Consider the following 21,365-nt stretch of genomic DNA (forward strand, 5'->3'; position numbering starts at 1 on the left):
CACAGCTCAGGCGGCAGAGCTGGGAATCAAACCCGGTTCCTCCAGATTAGATACACGAGCTCTTAACCTCCTACACCACTGCTGCTCCAGAACCATCCAGGTCAGGGTTATCTTAAAAATAAGTAACATTTATTTGGGGAAACAATGTTCTCCAGTTAACTAGGGCACGTTTTATAGTAAATCTGTAGGTTTGAAGTTGATTAATCTATTAATCAATTAAGTGACCTTCCCCCCACCCCACACAGAGCTCTTCTATTTCCACTGTTCTATTGACAAAGGATCAAACAGACTCACACATGTTACAGTAGACTATCTGTCATTTGTTTCATTCCTTTGGCTGTTTGTCAAAGGAGCTGTCCCTGGTATTTGTTGAACGGAGTTCAATAAAACTGGCACAGTGAACTCTGACCGAAAAAAGAAATCTGAGAAGGAAGGAAGGAGGCAGGGACATTGGCTAGCAAGATCTATCCTTTCTTGAAGAGCCTACTTGGGGGAAATGGGGTTTGACTTGTAAGGAATGTGGTCTGGGTACTAAGATGCAACCGAGGGAATGCGACCGTAGTGTTTCCCTGTGTAATTGATCAGTGAGTTTGATTCTGGATGCTTAGGGCTCAAAGGAAAACAGGAGTCTTTTTTCTCCTACTACAGGTTGTAAATTTGAGTAGCCAAGAAAAGAGGATTGTGCGAATGGCACGTCCTGTTTTTATGAACTCCCTCTGTGTTTGCCTTGTTTTTATGAACTCTCTCTCTGGGCTTGCCTTGTTTTTATGAACTCTCTCTGGGCTCGCCTTGTGTTCATCAGAGCTTTGCATCGAAGGCTGTACTGCTATCGTTTTATGGTGTTTTTGGGCCTTACGGTTTGTTTCCCCACCCGTCTCAATTCTTCACACACATACAGATACATCTGTCAACTGAAGATAAATCTACAGTGTGAATTCTAGTGCATGAAAGCCACTGCCAGAATAAATAGCAACTTTTCAAGAGGAGACGTCTCTTTTGTGTGTGTAGGTTGTCAATTTTTTTTTTTTAAAAAAAAAACAAGATTCACAGAAAAGACATTCCTTCCAGTATTCCTTTCCGTAGCAAGACTGGCAAAGGGTGGGTGGTTAACTGCTCAAAATTTCATGGTTTCTGATGATTTTAGAGATATTTTCATATTCCATTTAGCCTGGGCACGACAGAGGGTGCCCAGCAGTCTTTTTGGTCAGGGGTCGTGTTCGTAATGAAAACAAAAAATGGTTCTTTCACATGAAAATTTACTGTTGCGTGGCTCCAACTGGCATGAGAAAACTCAGTTTCAGGCTGTGTCCCCCCAAATCAGATCTGTTCATCTCCTGCTCTGGTATCCATCACATCTGTGTTGCTACTTTTTTCCTAAGGTCGCCATTTCTCATCAAGCAGACCTATGTTGACTCTGTAGGGTTTTCAAGGCAAAAGACATTCACAGTTGGTTTGCCGTTGCCTGCGTACCCTGGTATTCCTTCTAATCTGGAGAGCCGAGTTTGATTCCCCACTCCTCCACCTGAGCGGCAGAGGCTTATCTGGTGATCCAGATGTGTTTCCACACTCCTCCATTCCTGCTGGGTGACCTTGGGCTGGTCACAGTTCTTCGGAACTCTCTCAGCCCCACCTACCTCACAAGGTGTGGGGAGAGGAAGGGAAAGGAGATTGTCAGCCACCTTGGCTCATTCTGCACATGCAGAATAATGCACTTTCAAACTGCTTTCAGTGCTCTTTGAAGCTGTGTGGAATGGCAAAATCCACTTGCCAACAGTTGTGAAAGTGGTTTGAAAACGCATTATTTTGCGTGTGCAGAAGGGGCCCTTGAGTCTCCTTACAGGAGAGAAAAGGTGGGGTAGAAATCCAAACTCTTCCTCTTGTAGGTTTCCCATCCAAATACTAGTCACAATCATGGTTGAGAGTCTATGACTGGCCCAAGGTCACCCAACAAGATCCCATGGTGTAGTGGGGATTCAAACCTGGGTTTCCAAGGTCCTAGTCCAACACCTTAACCACCACACCATGCTGGGACTTCCCTGTCATGCGGAGATGTAATTTTTCAGGAGGGGAGGAAATAATCTGAAGACTGGAGCCATCGCTTGCCCATAAGAACACATCCTTGAACTATGCCCTTCATCTCCCTGCTCTTCCAGGACCGCTAGGCGGATGTGTTCCAACAAAATCCCAACCGATAAAATCTTATTTATCCCCAGCTCTTGACACAGAATTGTCTAGACTTGCTCCGCACAGGGAGGGTTCTCCTTCCTGCTTTCTTGAAGGAAACGATTTGCCCAACTATGACTCCCCCCCCCTCGTTCCCTATCTGCCCCTCCTTTTCTTTTTCTTCTTCTCTTGCATTCCACTCCCCTCATTAGTTCTCTGCTCCAGACGTGTTCAGGGCTGCCGTCAATGGATCCCGAGAAAGCCGCTAGTTGGAAAGAGGGAGCAAGACGAGGGGGGAAAAGAACAGGGCCCCGGGCTGCTAATTTCTTTGTGCTGCACAAGCTAGCAGCTGCTGAAACCCCTTCCCCGGGCAGGTTTGGGCAGAGAGCTGCGGAGAGGTGATAATAACGTGTCTGTCATTTCCCTTGGACATGTAGGATCTTGCAAACCGCAAATACCGTTAACCAGCTTGGCCAAATCTGTTAGGACGGATCCTGGGAGACAGGAACGCACGCCTACTGAAAGTTTCTGCTCCCCCCCATCAAAGAGCAACAGGATTGAATAGAGATGTGGGGAAGACTTGCCCCATGAGAAGAGGATGGGTTTCAAGACCCTTTGCTTCCTCGACTTCTGCTTTGCACTGTTGTTTCAACATCTTTTTAGCTATGCTCATGGTCACTCACTCACCTTTGTATGTTCCCATTCCCGTCTGACCCTTAGCTTCATGGTCTTTCCTTATGGGGAACCAGGTTGGTTGCTAGCCATGCAAATAGACCTGAGGTGCCAATCAGATTAGTGCAAAAGCGACTGATGTCTCTCAGGCCTGAAGGCTCCTCAAGGCGAAACCTAGTGGTGATATTCCCCTGCGCAATAACCTTGAGGGAAAGGGTATTTGTAGGAAAGATCTCTCCCATGTGAAAAGTCCCCAAACGCTGCTTAATACGCTCCATTCCGCTGTGTCAGAGTAAAAACGGTAGGACAAAAGATGTCAAGGAAACAGCCTGGCAAAAAACACTGTCCTAATGAAGGCAGCAAAGTGACAAACAGCTCAGTTTAAACGAATTAATAAATAGAACAATTCACCCTAAAGAAGAAGAGGTTGTGGAAGAAGAAGAAGAAGAAGAAGAAGAAGAAGAAGAAGAAGAAGAAGGAGGAGGAGGAGGAGGAGGAGGAGGAGGAGGAGGAGTTTGGATTTATATCCCCCCTTTCTCTCTTGCAGGAGACTCAAAGGGGCTGACAATCTCCTTGCCCTTCCCCCCTCACAACAAACACCCTGTGAGGTAGGTGAGGCTGAGAGAGCTCCAAGAAGCTGCGACTTGCCCAAGGTCACCCAGCTGGCATGTGTGGGTGTGTACAGGCTAATCTGAATTCTCCAGATAAGCCTCCACAGCTCAGGAGGCAGAGGTGGGAATCAAACCCGGTTCCTCCAGATTAGATACATGAGCTCTTAACCTCCTACGCCACTGCTGCTCATGAGGATTTATACTCCACCTTTCCCTTGTAAGCCTCCTTATGGTAGAGAAAAGTGGGGTATACTTCAGGGGGTCTGTTGTAGGGAGAGGGAGGGAAACAGTTTGTAAGTTGCTTTGAGACTCCGTATAGAAGAGAAAGGCAGGGTATAAATCCAAATTATTCTTCCTCCTCCTCCTCCTCCTCCTCCTCCTCCTCCTCCTCCTCCTCCTCCTCCTCCTCCTCTTCTTCTTCCAAAGTGCATAATGCATGGTGCAGGATAACACAGTTATTATCCCAGGAACAGATGGAATACTGATTCCACTTGTAGTCTATACAGGAAGATGGTAAAATCCTGAGCAAATTGAACTGATTGTATGACTCCAAATCACCAGCAAAAGAGAAGAAAAAGAAGAATAGGGTTTTATGCTATTTGTGCATGTGTGGTTTTCCCCTCAGTAAGTGTATATTCCCTCTGGGACAGATTGTGCCTATGTTTCCCGCCGCCCCCCTACCAAACTCACAGTGCCACAGATCAGATAATCCTTGCAGTTTGCGCAATTTGGTAATGTATGACTTTTTCCTTGCCTGCGCAGGGAAAGCAAAGCTGACCAGTGTGCATTTGGCTTCCACTGGTTTTTCTTCCCCGCTTTCCCCCACCCATGCAAGAGTAGTTCCTCCATTTCCAGGGGATCAATGGAGAATCTTTAAAAAAAAAAACATTTTGTCACTTTTGGCTATTGCAGAAGCAACAGATCAGAGGTGGGATCCAGCAGGTTTTCACAGGTTCCCGAGAGTAGGTTACTAATTATTTGTGTGTGCCAAGAGGGGGTTACTAATTGGTGATTTTGCCACCTGATTTTTGCCTTAGTTACGCCCCTCCTCTCAGCAGTAGCGCGCAGAACTTGAAGCAGTCTAGCAGGAGGTGCACCGGCGTGCGTGGCAGCCTGCGCCTGCATGCATTCGTTTCCCGCCCAAGGACCGACGCAGCAGCTGCGTCCTTGCCACAGCCCCGCCCAGGAATGCCCCACCCCCAGAATGCCCAGCCACGCCCCCGTCGTGCCCCGCCCAGCCCCATTGGCGCTACGCCACAGTTTGAATCCCACCACCATGGGAACCTGTTACTAAAAATTTTGGATCCCACCACTGCAACAGATCTTTAAAGCGACAGACCTTTAAAACAACTTCAAAAAAAAAAAAAAAAACAGGCCGCAAACAACCTCCATACCCAGAAGCAAGGGGCAGGCAAAATGGCAGCTGGGTCTAGAGGAATCAGCAGGGTACTTCCTCATGTATAAACAAAGAGGCACGGGGAGACTCCCCTACGGAGCAAACAGTATTGAGGGAAGTACTGCATGCATAAGGGTGTCAGTCTTGGATCTCAGAGACTTGAGTTCTGATTGCCACAGACTCATGAAGCTTGAGTATGCCAAGCTTTCTCAGCCAAGTCTGATTTATAGAGTTGTTGTGAAGACACATTGGCAAAGGGAGAACCAAGAGTACCACCCTGAGCCCCAAGGAGAAAAATCCTACATTCCTGCTGGGTGACCCTAGGCTAGTCACAGTTTTCTCAGAATTCTTTCAGCCCCACCTGAAGGTGTATGTTGTGGGGAGATGAGGGGAAAGGAACTTGTAAGCCACCTTGAGTCTCCTTACAGGTGAGAAAGGTGGGATATAAATCTTCTTCTCTTCTTCATCTAAATCTGGCACTGTCATTCAGAAGATGTTACTTTTTCCCCTCTCTTTCTTGCCTTCAGAGGAGACTCAAGATTTCTCTCTCCAGTGTGCAAGTCTCCTCTGCAGTTTGCAAGCACCAGGAGGCCAAAGGGTCTATTCACACTTCCAGCATCCGAGTGTTTCTTCGGAGGGAGACGGTGGCCGCTCTGCTTGCCGATGCTGAATTTGGACTTGAGAAAAATATTAATTATCTATCAGTTACCAGCTGGCTGGCGTGGTAAGGGGGGCACGAAAGAAAGACAGCAGCTGCGATCCGGCTCCCGGCTCTGGCACGTTCGGGCAACTGCAGCATGCAGACAGCCTGATAGGTTTGCGCATGCTGGCGGGCTCCCGACATGCTCTGTCATGCCATGTGCCAGAGCCAACCTTTTCTGGCCTCTCACCCACTATGAAAATGAATCATGGGGTGGGTGGATGGGGGGGAGTACATCTACGGTATGGAATAAACCTCTTCTGGCCCCGCTGAGCCTTTGATCCTCGCTAGCAAAGAAAATCCAGAAGTTTAGCAGAAGATTCTCCTATGGGACCTAAAATCATCTGTTGTGTTCCAAAGAGGCTGCTTTGCGGTGATAACAGCCATGGCTTAAATCCTAGGCAGGGTCTGGCTATACCCAGAAAACCCCAGTTTATCGCTGTGGTCTGAGACTCTGGTTTAAAATCCCACCTAGCTATGATTCAGGGTAACCTTGGGCCAGTCATATGCTCAACTTAACCTACCTCGAAAGGTTATTGTGAAGATATGATGGAGAAGGGGAGCATTTTGAGCTCCTTGGAAGAATGGCAGAATAACAGAGCAATGGATGCACAGGTCTGTGATGTATATCATGAGATCTGTGATTGGTGGGCAGTATGAAGCTTTGGGATTGGCTTATGATTGGCAGGTAGGATGAGGCTTTGGGACTGCCCAGTTTGGGACTGACCAGTTACCTGAAGGCAGTATGTGGGATTCACCTGTGATTTGCAGGCAGTATGAAACTTTGAGATTGGCTTGTTATGTGTTGGTCTGTAATTGGCTTTGCAGACAGTATGAGATTGGACTGTTTTAGATCGGTCTGATATTGGCGTGCAGTATGAGGCTCTGGGATTGGCCAGTTTTGTATTGGCCTATGATTGGCAGGCAGAACAAGATTTGGGGATTGGCTTGTAAAAACAAAACAGCCTGCATGACAGTCAGGAAGAAACCCTGGCTTTCTTTCACCCTCTTAGAGAAAGTGACCTTAACTCAACAGTTGCTCGATTCCCTTTCACTGAGGTCTTCTAAGAAACGCCAGAGATGCGATTCCTCACTGTGGGTTTCATTCTAGCCTCTCATGTACCCCTCTTTAGGCAGGCAGGTAGAATCCCAGTGGGGTCTCGAGAACTGTAAGAGGGGGCTCATTGAGTGCCCATCCTCAGAAGGCTCAAGTTCCCCCTCACCACTTCAGCCTCTAGCCCCAAAGACCTTAGCATAGACAGTATCCACTTTGGTCTCTATGCCCACCCACAGCCCCAGCCTGGTTTAGGCACAGCAGCCCGGCTCAGTGTTGGCACCTTCATTTGGCTCTAGTGTTGCAAGGAAAGATCCAGCATCTTGGACTAATCACTGTGTAGTGATTGGAGTGTTTAAGGTTGCCAACTCTGGGTTGGGAAATTCCTGGAGGTTTGGTGTTGAAACATGAGGAAAGACCTCATCAGGGTCTAGTGCCATAGAGTCCACCACCTAAAGTAGCCACTTGCTCCAGGAGAAGTTATCTCTGCCAACTGGAGATCAACTGTAATTCCAGGAGACCTCCAGGCCCTGCCTGGAGATTGGCAAGCCTATCAGAGTCCTGGACTGGCTGTGATGCTCACCTTAGACCAATCAGCCTGACCTACCTCACAGGGTGATGGTGAGGACACAGCAGAGGAAGAGAAAGGCACATGCAGAATAATGAACTTTCAGTCCATTTTCAATGCACTTTGTAGCTGTGCAGAATAGCAAAATCCACTTTCAAAGGATTGAAAAGTGCATTATTCTTAAGGTGACCAGATTTTTAGCTTTTTTAAGTGGGGCGCACGTGCGCATGCGCGCGCACAGCTGCAGGAGCGCACTGCCTTCTGGGGTGCTCCCCTGTGACAGGGCGAGAAACGGGAGCACCCCAGAAGGCAGTGCAGCAGTGCAGGAGGCTGCCACACTGCCAAAACCCTGTTTCCCGCCCTGTCACAGGGGAGCGCCCCAGAAGGCAGTGCGGCAGCCTCCTGCGCTGCCTTTTGCCTTCTGGGGCACTCCTGGGGGGGTGGGGGGGGGGGGGGGTGGGGGGGGGGGGGGGTGGGGGGGGGGGGGGGTGGGGGGGGGGGGGGGTGGGGGGGGGGGGGGGTGGGGGGGGGGGGGGGTGGGGGGGGGGGGGGGTGGGGGGGGGGGGGGGTGGGGGGGGGGGGGGGTGGGGGGGGGGGGGGGTGGGGGGGGGGGGGGGTGGGGGGGGGGGGGGGTGGGGGGGGGGGGGGGTGGGGGGGGGGGGGGGTGGGGGGGGGGGGGGGTGGGGGGGGGGGGGGGTGGGGGGGGGGGGGGGTGGGGGGGGGGGGGGGTGGGGGGGGGGGGGGGTGGGGGGGGGGGGGGGTGGGGGGGGGGGGGGGTGGGGGGGGGGGGGGGTGGGGGGGGGGGGGGGTGGGGGGGGGGGGGGGTGGGGGGGGGGGGGGGTGGGGGGGGGGGGGGGTGGGGGGGGGGGGGGGTGGGGGGGGGGGGGGGTGGGGGGGGGGGGGGGTGGGGGGGGGGGGGGGTGGGGGGGGGGGGGGGTGGGGGGGGGGGGGGGTGGGGGGGGGGGGGGGTGGGGGGGGGGGGGGGTGGGGGGGGGGGGGGGTGGGGGGGGGGGGGGGTGGGGGGGGGGGGGGGTGGGGGGGGGGGGGGGTGGGGGGGGGGGGGGGTGGGGGGGGGGGGGGGTGGGGGGGGGGGGGGGTGGGGGGGGGGGGGGGTGGGGGGGGGGGGGGGTGGGGGGGGGGGGGGGTGGGGGGGGGGGGGGGTGGGGGGGGGGGGGGGTGGGGGGGGGGGGGGGTGGGGGGGGGGGGGGGTGGGGGGGGGGGGGGGTGGGGGGGGGGGGGGGTGGGGGGGGGGGGGGGTGGGGGGGGGGGGGGGTGGGGGGGGGGGGGGGTGGGGGGGGGGGGGGGTGGGGGGGGGGGGGGGTGGGGGGGGGGGGGGGTGGGGGGGGGGGGGGGTGGGGGGGGGGGGGGGTGGGGGGGGGGGGGGGTGGGGGGGGGGGGGGGTGGGGGGGGGGGGGGGTGGGGGGGGGGGGGGGTGGGGGGGGGGGGGGGTGGGGGGGGGGGGGGGTGGGGGGGGGGGGGGGTGGGGGGGGGGGGGGGTGGGGGGGGGGGGGGGTGGGGGGGGGGGGGGGTGGGGGGGGGGGGGGGTGGGGGGGGGGGGGGGTGGGGGGGGGGGGGGGTGGGGGGGGGGGGGGGTGGGGGGGGGGGGGGGTGGGGGGGGGGGGGGGTGGGGGGGGGGGGGGGTGGGGGGGGGGGGGGGTGGGGGGGGGGGGGGGTGGGGGGGGGGGGGGGTGGGGGGGGGGGGGGGTGGGGGGGGGGGGGGGTGGGGGGGGGGGGGGGTGGGGGGGGGGGGGGGTGGGGGGGGGGGGGGGTGGGGGGGGGGGGGGGTGGGGGGGGGGGGGGGTGGGGGGGGGGGGGGGTGGGGGGGGGGGGGGGTGGGGGGGGGGGGGGGTGGGGGGGGGGGGGGGTGGGGGGGGGGGGGGGTGGGGGGGGGGGGGGGTGGGGGGGGGGGGGGGTGGGGGGGGGGGGGGGTGGGGGGGGGGGGGGGTGGGGGGGGGGGGGGGTGGGGGGGGGGGGGGGTGGGGGGGGGGGGGGGTGGGGGGGGGGGGGGGTGGGGGGGGGGGGGGGTGGGGGGGGGGGGGGGTGGGGGGGGGGGGGGGTGGGGGGGGGGGGGGGTGGGGGGGGGGGGGGGTGGGGGGGGGGGGGGGTGGGGGGGGGGGGGGGTGGGGGGGGGGGGGGGTGGGGGGGGGGGGGGGTGGGGGGGGGGGGGGGTGGGGGGGGGGGGGGGTGGGGGGGGGGGGGGGTGGGGGGGGGGGGGGGTGGGGGGGGGGGGGGGTGGGGGGGGGGGGGGGTGGGGGGGGGGGGGGGTGGGGGGGGGGGGGGGTGGGGGGGGGGGGGGGTGGGGGGGGGGGGGGGTGGGGGGGGGGGGGGGTGGGGGGGGGGGGGGGTGGGGGGGGGGGGGGGTGGGGGGGGGGGGGGGTGGGGGGGGGGGGGGGTGGGGGGGGGGGGGGGTGGGGGGGGGGGGGGGTGGGGGGGGGGGGGGGTGGGGGGGGGGGGGGGTGGGGGGGGGGGGGGGTGGGGGGGGGGGGGGGTGGGGGGGGGGGGGGGTGGGGGGGGGGGGGGGTGGGGGGGGGGGGGGGTGGGGGGGGGGGGGGGTGGGGGGGGGGGGGGGTGGGGGGGGGGGGGGGTGGGGGGGGGGGGGGGTGGGGGGGGGGGGGGGTGGGGGGGGGGGGGGGTGGGGGGGGGGGGGGGTGGGGGGGGGGGGGGGTGGGGGGGGGGGGGGGTGGGGGGGGGGGGGGGTGGGGGGGGGGGGGGGTGGGGGGGGGGGGGGGTGGGGGGGGGGGGGGGTGGGGGGGGGGGGGGGTGGGGGGGGGGGGGGGTGGGGGGGGGGGGGGGTGGGGGGGGGGGGGGGTGGGGGGGGGGGGGGGTGGGGGGGGGGGGGGGTGGGGGGGGGGGGGGGTGGGGGGGGGGGGGGGTGGGGGGGGGGGGGGGTGGGGGGGGGGGGGGGTGGGGGGGGGGGGGGGTGGGGGGGGGGGGGGGTGGGGGGGGGGGGGGGTGGGGGGGGGGGGGGGTGGGGGGGGGGGGGGGTGGGGGGGGGGGGGGGTGGGGGGGGGGGGGGGTGGGGGGGGGGGGGGGTGGGGGGGGGGGGGGGTGGGGGGGGGGGGGGGTGGGGGGGGGGGGGGGTGGGGGGGGGGGGGGGTGGGGGGGGGGGGGGGTGGGGGGGGGGGGGGGTGGGGGGGGGGGGGGGTGGGGGGGGGGGGGGGTGGGGGGGGGGGGGGGTGGGGGGGGGGGGGGGTGGGGGGGGGGGGGGGTGGGGGGGGGGGGGGGGGGGTGGGGGGGGGGGGGGGGGGGGGGGGGGGGGGGGGGGGGGGGGGGGGGGCGGGGGGGGGGGTGGGGGGGGGGGGGGGGGGGGGGGGGGGGGGGTGGGGGGGTGTGGGGGTGGGGGGGGGGGGGGAGGAGGGGGGGGGGGGGTGGGGGGGGGAGGTGGGGGGGTGGGGGGCGTGAGGTGGGGGTGGGGGGTGGGCGGGGGGGGGGGGGGGGCCAGCATGACCAATTGGCCATGCTGGCAGGGGCTGATGGGAATTGTAGTCCATAACATCTGGAGTGCCAAAGGTTCGCCAACACGGCACTACACTATGCTGGAACCTAACCATTATTTTTTTAAAAAAAAATTAGCTCACAGAAGTTGTCAAGGAAAGGGGTTTTTCTTCCATCTATTCCAGTCCTACAACAAGGGTTATTACTTCTTTTTCAGGCTCCATTTCAGTACCTTCAAGATCAACTGAATGCCCCCAAATATAGCAAGTAAAAGTTTTCCCTGCATGGTGATAAGTGATGAGAACAGCTTCAGTCACTAAACAACCGGTTGCCATGTTGGGACCTGGGTGGCCCAGGCTAGCCTGATCTCATCAGATCTTGGAAGCTAAGCAGGGTCCACCCTGGTTAGTGCTTGGATGGGAGACCGCCAGCAAGTTAGAGACACAGAACTAGGCAATGGCAATCCTCTTCTGTTTGCCTGTTAGAGCCAGTGTGGCGTAGTGGTTAAGAGCAGGTGTGCTCTAATCTGGAGAAGTGGGTTTGATTCCCTGCTCTGCCACTTGAGCTGTGGAGGCTTACCTGGGCAACCAGATTAGCTTGTGCACTCCAACACATGCCAGCTGGATGACCTTGGGCTAGTCACAGTTCTTCAGAGCTCTCTCAGCCCCACCCACCTGATAGGGTGTTTGTTGTGGGGGGAAGGGGAAGGAGATTTTAAGCCCCTTTGAGTCTCCTTACGGGAGAGAATGGGGGGATATAAATCAAAACTACTACTACTACTCCCCCCCCCAAAGGGGTCACCATGTTGCTAACTTGACCACACTTTCCAACAGCACTTGAAAACAGTTGAATAAAACTCGCTGGAAAATTGGCTGCATTTATTTTAGCTGGGAAGTCCGTGGTGGTAGAACATGCTGTCAAGTCACGGCTAATCTTTGGTGACCTTGTGCAGTTCCTGAGAGATGTTAGGCAAATAAATTCTATTTATTCATCTGTTATAAGGTCACCTGTTCAGATTGAGGGTTGCTGGCTCTCTTCAGAGTCTATCTAAACTACCGTTTCCCAACTGCATTCAATTCTGGTCTAGAATCCGTCTCTTTCCCTGAAAACCCTACACGGTCTCCATAAGTTGTGATTTGACAGCATTTTCCACCACCAGCAGCCTGGTGATGTCTAAACCAAAATCACACAATGACTTGTTGAAATTGTGAAGCCGGGGAGCACAACAAATTATGTGTGTGTCAAGTGCCGTCAAGTCTTTTCCAACTTGTAGCTCTTCAATCTCGGCATGCTGTGCCCGGCAGAAGAGGGAAGATAGAGAGTAGAGAGCCCAGAAGATTCAGGGATGTGTTCTTGGACTCCGCAAACCATACTTTATCAAGAAACTTCAAAGGGAGAACTCAATGAAAACTTGCAGAATCAGAATTTCTTAACCAATTCAAATTATCTGTGTGCTTTCTTGGCAGGCTACCATCCACGGTGTAAATCTCTGAGTCAATCTCAAGGCATTTCTGTGGACCTCTGACCCTTATCAACGCAGACTGGAGGGTAAGGGTATTCATGGGGACTTTAAAATGGAAACTGCAAAACCCCTTTGATGTGCAATCTCAAATGAGCTGGTTTCACTTCCGTCATGTTTTGTACACAGTCAATGTGTCTCTCGCTCATAGCTGTTTTATCAAGGGTTTTTACTACAAGTCCGAAGTTTTATCAAGTAGATAAGAGGAGAAAGAGCCAGTGGTTCTGAGTGAAAACTTATCCTCTTCTTTTGAATGAACTCTTGGGTGTGGGGGAGACTGATCTGAGGCTGGGATTTGGTCCGGGTCAGGGAAGTTGTCACTAGACTTAAGCAATATCCTAGAAAATTCTACTCTTGAAAGCACCATTGAAGGTGTGCTGGGCTGTGGAAAATGGGCCGTGGAATCTACAACAGGTTTTCCCCATGCATGTTCAGAGAAGGCATTCATGTATGGATTTTTGGAGGTAAAAGAAGAACTGGAGTAGGATATCTAATCAGCAAAACCATCCAATGTTTCCAGGAAGATAGCAAGCAGAGCAAAATGAAGATGGCCAGCTCACATTGCTTGCCCCAGGCATCTGCTAGTAAAGAAGAAGGATTTATATCCCCCCTTTCTCTCCTGTAGGGGCTTATAAACTCCTTCCCCCTCACAACAAACACCCTGTGAGGCTAAGAGAGCTCAGAGGAACTGTGACTAGCCCAAGGTCACCCAGCTGGCATGTGTTGGAGCGTTACGGTACAATCTGAATTTGGTATGTCTCCACAGCCTGAAAGTATGAGTTATAATCCAACCCGGTTCCTCCAGACTAGAGTACACCTGCTCTACACCACTGTGCAGGGTATCATGCTATCAGGTTGCCAGTCTCCAGGTGGTGGCTGGAGATGTCCCAGAAGTACTGGTCTATATGTATGGTGATGGAGCAAACTTGTTTTGTGCTGCTCCAGAGATTAGGACCAGGAGCAATGGATTCAAGGTGATGGAAAAGAGATTCTACCTAAATATCAGGAAAAACATTCTGACAGTCAGGGCTGTTTGACAGTGGAATGCACTACCTCAGAGTGTGGTGGAGTCTCCTTTGGAGGTCTTTAAACAGAGGCTGAATGGCCATCTGTCAGCAGTGCTTTGATGGTAATTCCTGCATGGAAGGTGTTGGACTTGATGGCCCTTGGGGGTCTCTTCCAACTCTATGATTCTACAGATGTCAGAGATCAGTTCCCCTGAAGAAAACAGCTGCTCTGGAGAAAATGGCTGCTTTGGAGGGTTCACTCTGTGGCGTGATACTCTGCTGCAGTCCCTCCCCTCTCCAGGCCCATACCCAAAATCTCCAGGTATTTGTCAGCCCAGAGCTGGCAACCCTACCATGTACCCAGATGTTGCTGTGCTTTGCGTCTGCACATGCACTGGGGAGGGGGAGATTGAAAACAACTGCCTATTTGCACAAGAGCCTTAGGTCACAAGCCCTTCTAGGCAGAAATAAAGAGATCCGTCTCAAAGATCCCTGCAAACTTTCCAGGGGAATAGCTTTGGAGACCTTGTTGATCCTAAAAACCAAGAAGAGGCACCAGAAAGGTCTGCAAATTGCTAGCAGGGTGCGCGCCGGGAGCCCGCTCTGTCAAACGTGTCTAGCCCACAAAAGCTTGTGCCACAACAGATCTCCGTTGTTTCGAAGGAGCCCCAAGATTAGAATTGTGACCTTTGTCAACATGGCTGCAATGTTGGTGTCACAGCTTGATCTAGCAAACCTGCTGGACACTTTGGCGGGTTGACCCTCCTTGGCATTGGTGAAGCTACATAGAGACGACGCATCCTTTCCAAGATGGACGTTTGGAAATGAACAGAGAGCTTCTGGGACAAACGAGATTCTAAACTAGATTCAGGCACAAATGCACAAGAGAGCCCTGGTTGCTGGGACGGTCTTGAGGTGCTTTGCCCCACCATTCTTTTATCTGAAAGAAAATCCTACAGCATTTTAGTATGGCTGTATTGCAGCTAAGCACCCTAGAAGAATGAGCCCAGTTGCACAGGGTCAGTGAAGACAGCAGTTCTGCTATTGGTGATAAAGTCCAACTTCGTCCAAGCCATTGCCCAGTTACTTGTCAGGGGCAATGCGCCCTAACGGCGCCAACAGGCTTCAGACAGATATATGGTTGGGGCATCCCTCGTTCTGCGGTCCCTCAAAAACCAGCGGGATTTTTCACATGCAAGATTGTGGTCAGAGACGTGCCTGCTCTGCTGCCCATAATTATTTGGAAGAAAGCCAGATTGGACGCAACAGCTCTTACTTCCAAGGAGACAGGCACAGGGCTTTGGTTTGGGTGCGAGTCTAAGACTCCACCCATGTTTAGCCACGCTTCAGGCAGGTTCCCTAAGGAGGTTTTGAGCGTGGCCTTTGGCTTGCCCCAAGAAATAAATGCAAAGTGGAGCTGCAGTTCACAACGTCGAGCAAAATGTCCTATTTTAGGACAGCTGAGATGCTCTGCAGAATCCCCGCTGGCGTAGGTTGAGTGGCTCAGTCCAGCATATGGGGCAGACTTTGTGTGGTGGGAAGGACCCACTGGGAAACGAAGGGCAAAAGGGTGCTGAAATGGGGATGGCAGTGGGGATCAGAGGCTCACACTTTCCCCTGCCCCTTGTGATGCCCACATTGTGGCGTGTGAAGGTAAGTGCTGCATGTTGTTTGTTGTAATTCTGCATGGCTCTGGGCATCATGCACTGTTTACTAACAGAGAAAGCAAAGGAGTCTATCCCAGGACACCACTGAGTAAAAGACTGAAAGCACATGCCCTGCTCTTGACCATTCTAGTGTCTGGTGGAAGAAGAAGAAGAAGAAGAAGAAGAAGAAGAAGAAGAAGAAGAAGAAGAAGAAGAAGAAGAAGAAGAAGAAGAAGAAGAAGAAGAAGCGTATAGCAGAAAGTAGTAGTAGTAGTAGTAGTAGTAGTAGTAGTTTGAGAAGTAAATTTTCCTGGCACCCAGAGCTGCAGCTCATATTTTATCCCATAGAACTTGGCTTAAGGTAGTAAAAACCAAGCTGGCATCTGCCCGCCCAACCAGTGCTCTGTGTGGGTCTAGTACATTCATGTAACACAACAGTGGAAATAGCTTTTCATTAGACAGATATATTGGAGAGATAATGGGGTATAGCGGGAACGGACAGACTCAGATTTTAGGTGATCCTCTCTCCCACGCCTAACCGACCTCACAAGGTTGTTGTGAAAATAAAATAGGTGCTTGGATAAAACTGTAATCCACAAATTAATAGAGAGGTTGCTAGAAAAAAGAAATATCTCATGAGTTAAAGAAGTGTACCATTAACTTATCATACTGAGGAAAAAAATACAGTCTTGTAGCATTTTAAAATACCAGTACTATTAGATTTGTCACAAGTTTTCATGTGCGGAGAAGAGTTATTGCCATGTGAGGTTAGATACTGCAAGGCATTGCTTTATGACTTTTCTTTGTACTTCTTCCCTCTCTGTTGCTTGTCCTCCTGATACCTCTGTCTGCCGACCGAGATTAACACTTCATGCATTTGACAAAGTGGGTTTCAACACACCTTTCTTTTAGAGCTGCAATAAGAAATCACAGCCGGCTTCTTGGGTGTACTCCTATTGCATTGGTGCCTCTTAAATCAGAGGGAGAACTGAGTTCCGCAAGTCTACTTTCTGCTAAATTCACTTTGAGAGAAAATCAGGCCAAGAAATCCAGACACATTTCCCTGTCCCAAACTTCCTTGATAAACCAGGGGAGGAAACAGCATCAAATCAACCCGCACAGTCCCTGCAAGGGAACACCTGGCTAGAAAGGGACAGATCCCCAGCTTCTAAAGAGCTAGTGTTTGGCCATGCCTTCAGGGACACCTCCTTCCCCAAAGGAGCGAAAGAGACATGCAACTTACCGTCCAGGTGGCCGACTTGGCAGTGCTGGACTGCTGGAAGGTCACTTCGAAGTGGTGCGGGCCAGGGTAGTCGGTGTTGGACGGGATGACAGGCGCTGGGGACATGGTGTCAAAGGTGGAGCTGGGCTGAGAATAGGGCGAGAGCGTCGGGACGTTGGAGGCGTGCTCCGAGCTATAGGGGCTGGAGGAGGCGGCTCGGCTGTCAGTGCTCCGATCCATACTGTTATTCAGCAAATTGAACTGGGACTGGAGGAAGGGAAACGGGGAGGAGGGAAAGAGGGGGAGAGAGATGGAGAGACGGAGAGGAAAAAAGCAACACTGGTTGTTTCAAGGCATGGAAACAGCAGTCCCCTCTTCTCCCAAACTTGCCCAGGTGTCTGGTTACAGGCATCTTCCAGGGGCAGAATCACTTGCGAAACCAGCAGAGGGGGGGAAAGGCAGAGAACTCCTCCTTGGTTTCTTTGCACCCTCCGCATTTGGTCAAAAAGCCTCCCCCGCCCCCCACCTGGTCTTCTCCTTTTAGCTTTTTTTTTGGGGTGTTTATTTGTTGAAACAAGTCCCCGCTTGTCAACAAGGGAAGGAGACGGCCTTCATTCCTAAGCTTGATCCAGGATGGAGACAAGTCAAGTGGGCAAAGGCCCAGATTTAGCCAGGATGGGAAAAACAAGACAGGCGCTCTCTTGAGGAGACTCAAAGGGATTTGCCTGAGCAGCCAGGCTCAGTGTGAGTTGGATGAATGAGTTGAGATCTAGGCCCCGATCCAGACTCCTTTGAGGCAGGGAGGTGGACTTGATGGCCCTTGTGGCCTCTTCCAACTCTACCATGCTATGAGGCAATGTGCTCAAGAAGAGATTGCATTAAAAGAGGCCGGGAGAATTTTGTGGAGGAGAAGGCTACCCATGGAGATCTGTTAAATGGAACCTCCATGTTCAGGAGCAGTAATCTTGTGAATGCCAGTGCTGGGGAGAAGGCAACAATTCAGGAAGGTTTTATTACCTCCAACCAGGTTTCTAGGCCAGTCAGGAACATCGGACTGGCCACTATGTGAAATGGTATGTAGGACTAGACCAGTGGTGGCGAACCTTTGGCACTCCAGATGTTATGGACTACAATTCCCATCAGCCCCTGCCAATTGGCCAGGCTGGCAGGGGCTGATGGGAATTGTAGTCCATAACATTCGGAGTGCCAAAGGTTCGCCACCAAGGGACTAGACAGATGACAGGTTTGATCTATCCCAGCTGCTCTTATTTGTGTAAACTGAGGCCCCTTCCACACATGCAGAATAATGCACTTTCAATCCACTTCCACAATTGTTTGCAAGTGGAATTTGCTCTTCCACACAGTAAAATCCAGCTGCAAAGTGCCTTGAAAGTGGATTGAAAGTGCATTATTCTGCATGTGCGGAAGGGGCCTGAGTCATTTGATGCACATTATCTTTGGAGCAAGGACCAGACTAGATGTTAAGAATGAAACATGTGGACCTGTAGCTTGACAACAGGGGTGGGGCCACCCTATTTGTGACCCAGTCTTGTCCTGCCTAGGAATGTGTCAAAACACAAGCTTGTAACACAACAGTTCCCATGGAAAGAAAGAGTGTTTGTTTTCTGACAGATTTCTGGGGGAAACCTCTGGATATGTGTACAGAGCTTTGCCTGCGTTGTCTGACATTCTGATGTGTTTACAAGCTATGCCAGGGACTTTTAACAACCATGGCACACCAGGAAGTGAAACCATATGGATGGAAGGCTTCTCACAGATCCAGCAAACCATTGGGGAGGGATCGTGTAAATAGTCAGTGCCATGTTGGAACAAACCTTAACCTTGCTGGTTTGCCTACCACAGCACCATGATTCTCTGCATCTGTGGTTAGCATCTTTGATTAAGTCCTTGTCCCTACTGTCCATGGAGTTGGTGGTGAAAAGGGTCATCAAGTTGTAGCTTATGGTGGCCCTGTAGGATTTCCAAGGCAAGAGACAAGCAGAAATAGCTTTAGGGTGTTGTGGGTTTCCCTGGTTGCCTGGTCGTGTTCCAGTAGCATTCGCTCCTGACGTTTCGCCCGCACCTGTGGCTGGCATCTTCAGAAGATCCTCTGAAGATGCCAGCCACAGATGCAGGGGAAACGTCAGGAGAAAATGTCACTGGAACACGGCCAGACAACCCGGAAAACCCACAAGACCTTGGTATTCCTTGGTGGTTTCCCATCCAAGTTCTAACCAGGGCTGACCTTGCTTAGCTTCTGAGGCCGTTTCCCCACTTTTAAAATGACGTCGGCATTGTCTGGTCCAAGACCTTTTTAGCGCGAGGGTCATGTTCCTGGGCATTCCCCACTGCCTCGCGCTCCTTGCGGGGTCATCGAAAGGCGCCGTTTTGAGCAGCGCCAGAATGACCTGCGCTGAAGGGGCGCAAGAGCAGCAGAGTCGGGGCTGCTGCGTTGTTGCCGCCCCTGTAGTGGGGAGTGCAGGTGGACCCCACGCTACTCGGCGAGATTAGCGCGCAGCAAACGGTGAGTGGGGAAAGGGCCTGAGATTGGATGAGATCCTGGGTTATCCAGGTCACAGCCCTGTTCATGGTAGTTGGAAATTATTCCCTTTGGAAAGAAAACTAGAAAGATTGAGTTACACCCTGGAACTAATGCTTGGCAGGAAACGGGAGCAGGGTGACTCTCATGCCACCAGTCTCTGGCTGATATTTATGGCTTAGATAAAATTGCAGGGAAACCACACTGACATCTGATAAACAGTCTTGGTCATCACTAGTTACATCACACTCTAAACCTCAAGGGCATAGAAAACAAAGCAGTCAGAAACTAAAGCAATCAGAATGGGGGGGGTTGTGGTGGGAGACAAGAATGGGTAGCTGGATTTTGAGCCTTACATACACAGAACAAAAAGAAAAGATAAAGAAACCTATTTACGAAGGCTCATTCCGCACATGCAGAATAATGCACTTTCAAACTGCTTTCAGTGCTCTTTGAAGCTGTGCGGAATGGCAAAATCCACTTGCAAACAATTGTGAAAGTGGTTTGAAAACGCATTATTTTGCGTGTGCGGAAAGGGCCGAAGTGTCTGTATGCTTGTAACTGCAGAGGACTTCCTATGGCACTATAGCTAAGTTTAAAAGAAATGGGCAAGACAGAGGTCATTTAAATGGGAGTTTTTGCCCCAGCGTGGATGCTGTCGGGTTCTTTTCTGCATCCATATGACACATGGTACTTTCATGCACCCCCCCCCCCTAGCTTTTCTTTCCCCATCTGGATATTTTCGGAAAGATTGCAGGGAAGTCAGAATGACAACTTCGTTGTCAGGAAAGTCTGGCTTTTCCAAAAGCCGTTCACATCCATTCTGTTTCATTTCCCCAGTGACTCCAGGTGGCCACTGACACTAGGTGGCTTTCAAAATGATTTTTGTTTGGTAATTGACAAACTGATATAATGGTGTATCCGTATGTCAATTTCCAATTTTATAAAAACTCCAAAAAAGCCCCCCCCCCCAAACCCTGAAAAAGAAACTGAGGCAGAGAAAATGCGGGGGAACCCTCCTTTTGGAAACTGTGCCAATACAGAAAACCCAGGAAAATGTTTCCAGAGCTGAACTGGAATGCAAAATGCTATGTCTGCCATGTATCCTATGCTTGCCCTAACAAATAATTTATCCTTGTTTTCCCCAAAAGTTGATTTATTGCACCGATTAACTGATTAAGGCCCACACCCAATATTTTTGCCTCTTCCCCAGTCGGGTGTTGATCGCTTGAAGTAGTCCAAAACAGCTTGGCCAGTTAAAGCAGCAGAACACAGAACATGAGGAAATATTTGAAGTGTTCGTTTCATAGCTGTGTAACCAAATGAGGGAAACTTGTGCCATCGGCAGATCTTTGCAGTGTATTTAAGGTTTCGATTCTGATATCAATGCTTTCTCCCAATCAAATTCCAGGACAAACTTAGGCTACCTGTGCGATATATATCATCAAATTGCAAACGGATTCTATGGGTGTCTCAGCATATAGCCTTTCGGTCAAGCAAGAAGCTGAGGTGGTTTGCCATTGCCTTTCTCTGCAGAGTCTTCCTGAGCAGTCTCCCATATAAGTACCAAACCTGCTTAGCTTCTGAGATCTGACAAGATTGGACTATACAAGACCTTCCACATCCCCTTGTGCTGTCTACCTGTCGATCATGTTTTGAGCCTGCCCTTTCTCCAGGGACCTCTAGATGATGAACATGACTCTTCCTTTCTCCGACTCATCCCCATGACGATAAGGTAGAGAGGGAGTGACTGGCCCTAGGTTGCTCAGAAATCTTTTTGGCAGAATTTTTAACACTTATTCCAACCTTCTACAAAATTCTACAATTGAAAATCAAAGAGTTGGAACTGTCTGGTTCTGTCACCCCCCTTGCAATTGCCAGACTCTTGGGCGCAGAAATCGGTTTATGGATCAAGAGTGTACAGCTACCAACAGTTAATTGCTAGAGCTAAAGTTCGAAAGCATTTCTGAATAACCTTGGTGGGACTTGGCCTCAGATTCTGCATGGGATGGAAGTCAAATTTCAGGAAGCTGAGGTCATCGAAAGACCAGAATTGACAACTTCTAACCCCCACCCTGCGCCGATTCCACACTGCAGTGAAATTCAGTCCTTAACCTGCCTTCCCCTGCCCCAGCACTCCCCCCCTTTACCAACATGCCATCAATCTTGAATCCTTAAAACTAAACAGACTTTGGAATCAAGGGACATGTTTTAACTTGGGATCCTGGAACCTCACCCACAGGTAGCTTTCTGATGTTGTGCCGCAACCTTGTTTTTTCCCTTTCCTTTTTTCAAAAAAAAAGTACCCACACGAGCTCTCTGTGTCAGGCAAGACCTCCAGCGTGCCTGCGTCTCCCACAATATCATCTCTGTTCAGTGACTAACTGTAGGAATTTGCAACAAGACGGAACTTGCACTGGCAAATAACACCTCTTTTCTCCCCTAAAATATGCAGGCACGAACCTCTTGTCCTTTTGCCGCGCAGGATGCTCTGCTCCGCACAGAGCCAGTTTCGGGATCCCTCCAATACAGGGATCACCTTCGAACCCAATCCCGATTGGGCTTCTCCTTCCCTGATTCCACCACATACTTGGTCTCTTGGTCCTTATTTTGGTAGATACTTGCTATTTTCGACACCATGAAATTAGCCTGGGAAGTTTGGGGAATGATGCAGTTGAGCACCATGTGGGAAATCATGGGAGGTTAAAGCTTATGTCCAGAGGAATTCCTACCTATCAGTGTGTGTGTGTGTGTGTGTGTGTGTGTGTGTGTGTGTGTGTGTGTGTGTGTGTGTGTGTGTGTGTGTGTGTGTGTGTGTGTGTGTGTTACACAC

General features: G+C 54.1%; 1 protein-coding gene across 3 annotated transcripts in view; it reads right to left on the bottom strand.

Moving 5' to 3' along the window:
• The window catches only part of TP73 (tumor protein p73), a 68,066-nt gene that overhangs the window by 21,341 nt on the left and 25,360 nt on the right, over positions 1–21,365 (bottom strand). For all 3 annotated transcript variants that reach the window (XM_048519449.1, XM_048519450.1, XM_048519451.1), the window contains one exon: positions 16,015–16,260. In XM_048519449.1, the coding sequence (XP_048375406.1) occupies positions 16,015–16,260 (246 nt within the window). The remainder of the gene's footprint in view (positions 1–16,014; positions 16,261–21,365) is intronic.

Source organism: Sphaerodactylus townsendi, linkage group LG16 (genome assembly GCF_021028975.2).
Source record: "Sphaerodactylus townsendi isolate TG3544 linkage group LG16, MPM_Stown_v2.3, whole genome shotgun sequence".
In the NCBI taxonomy this organism is placed as follows: domain Eukaryota; kingdom Metazoa; phylum Chordata; class Lepidosauria; order Squamata; family Sphaerodactylidae; genus Sphaerodactylus; species Sphaerodactylus townsendi.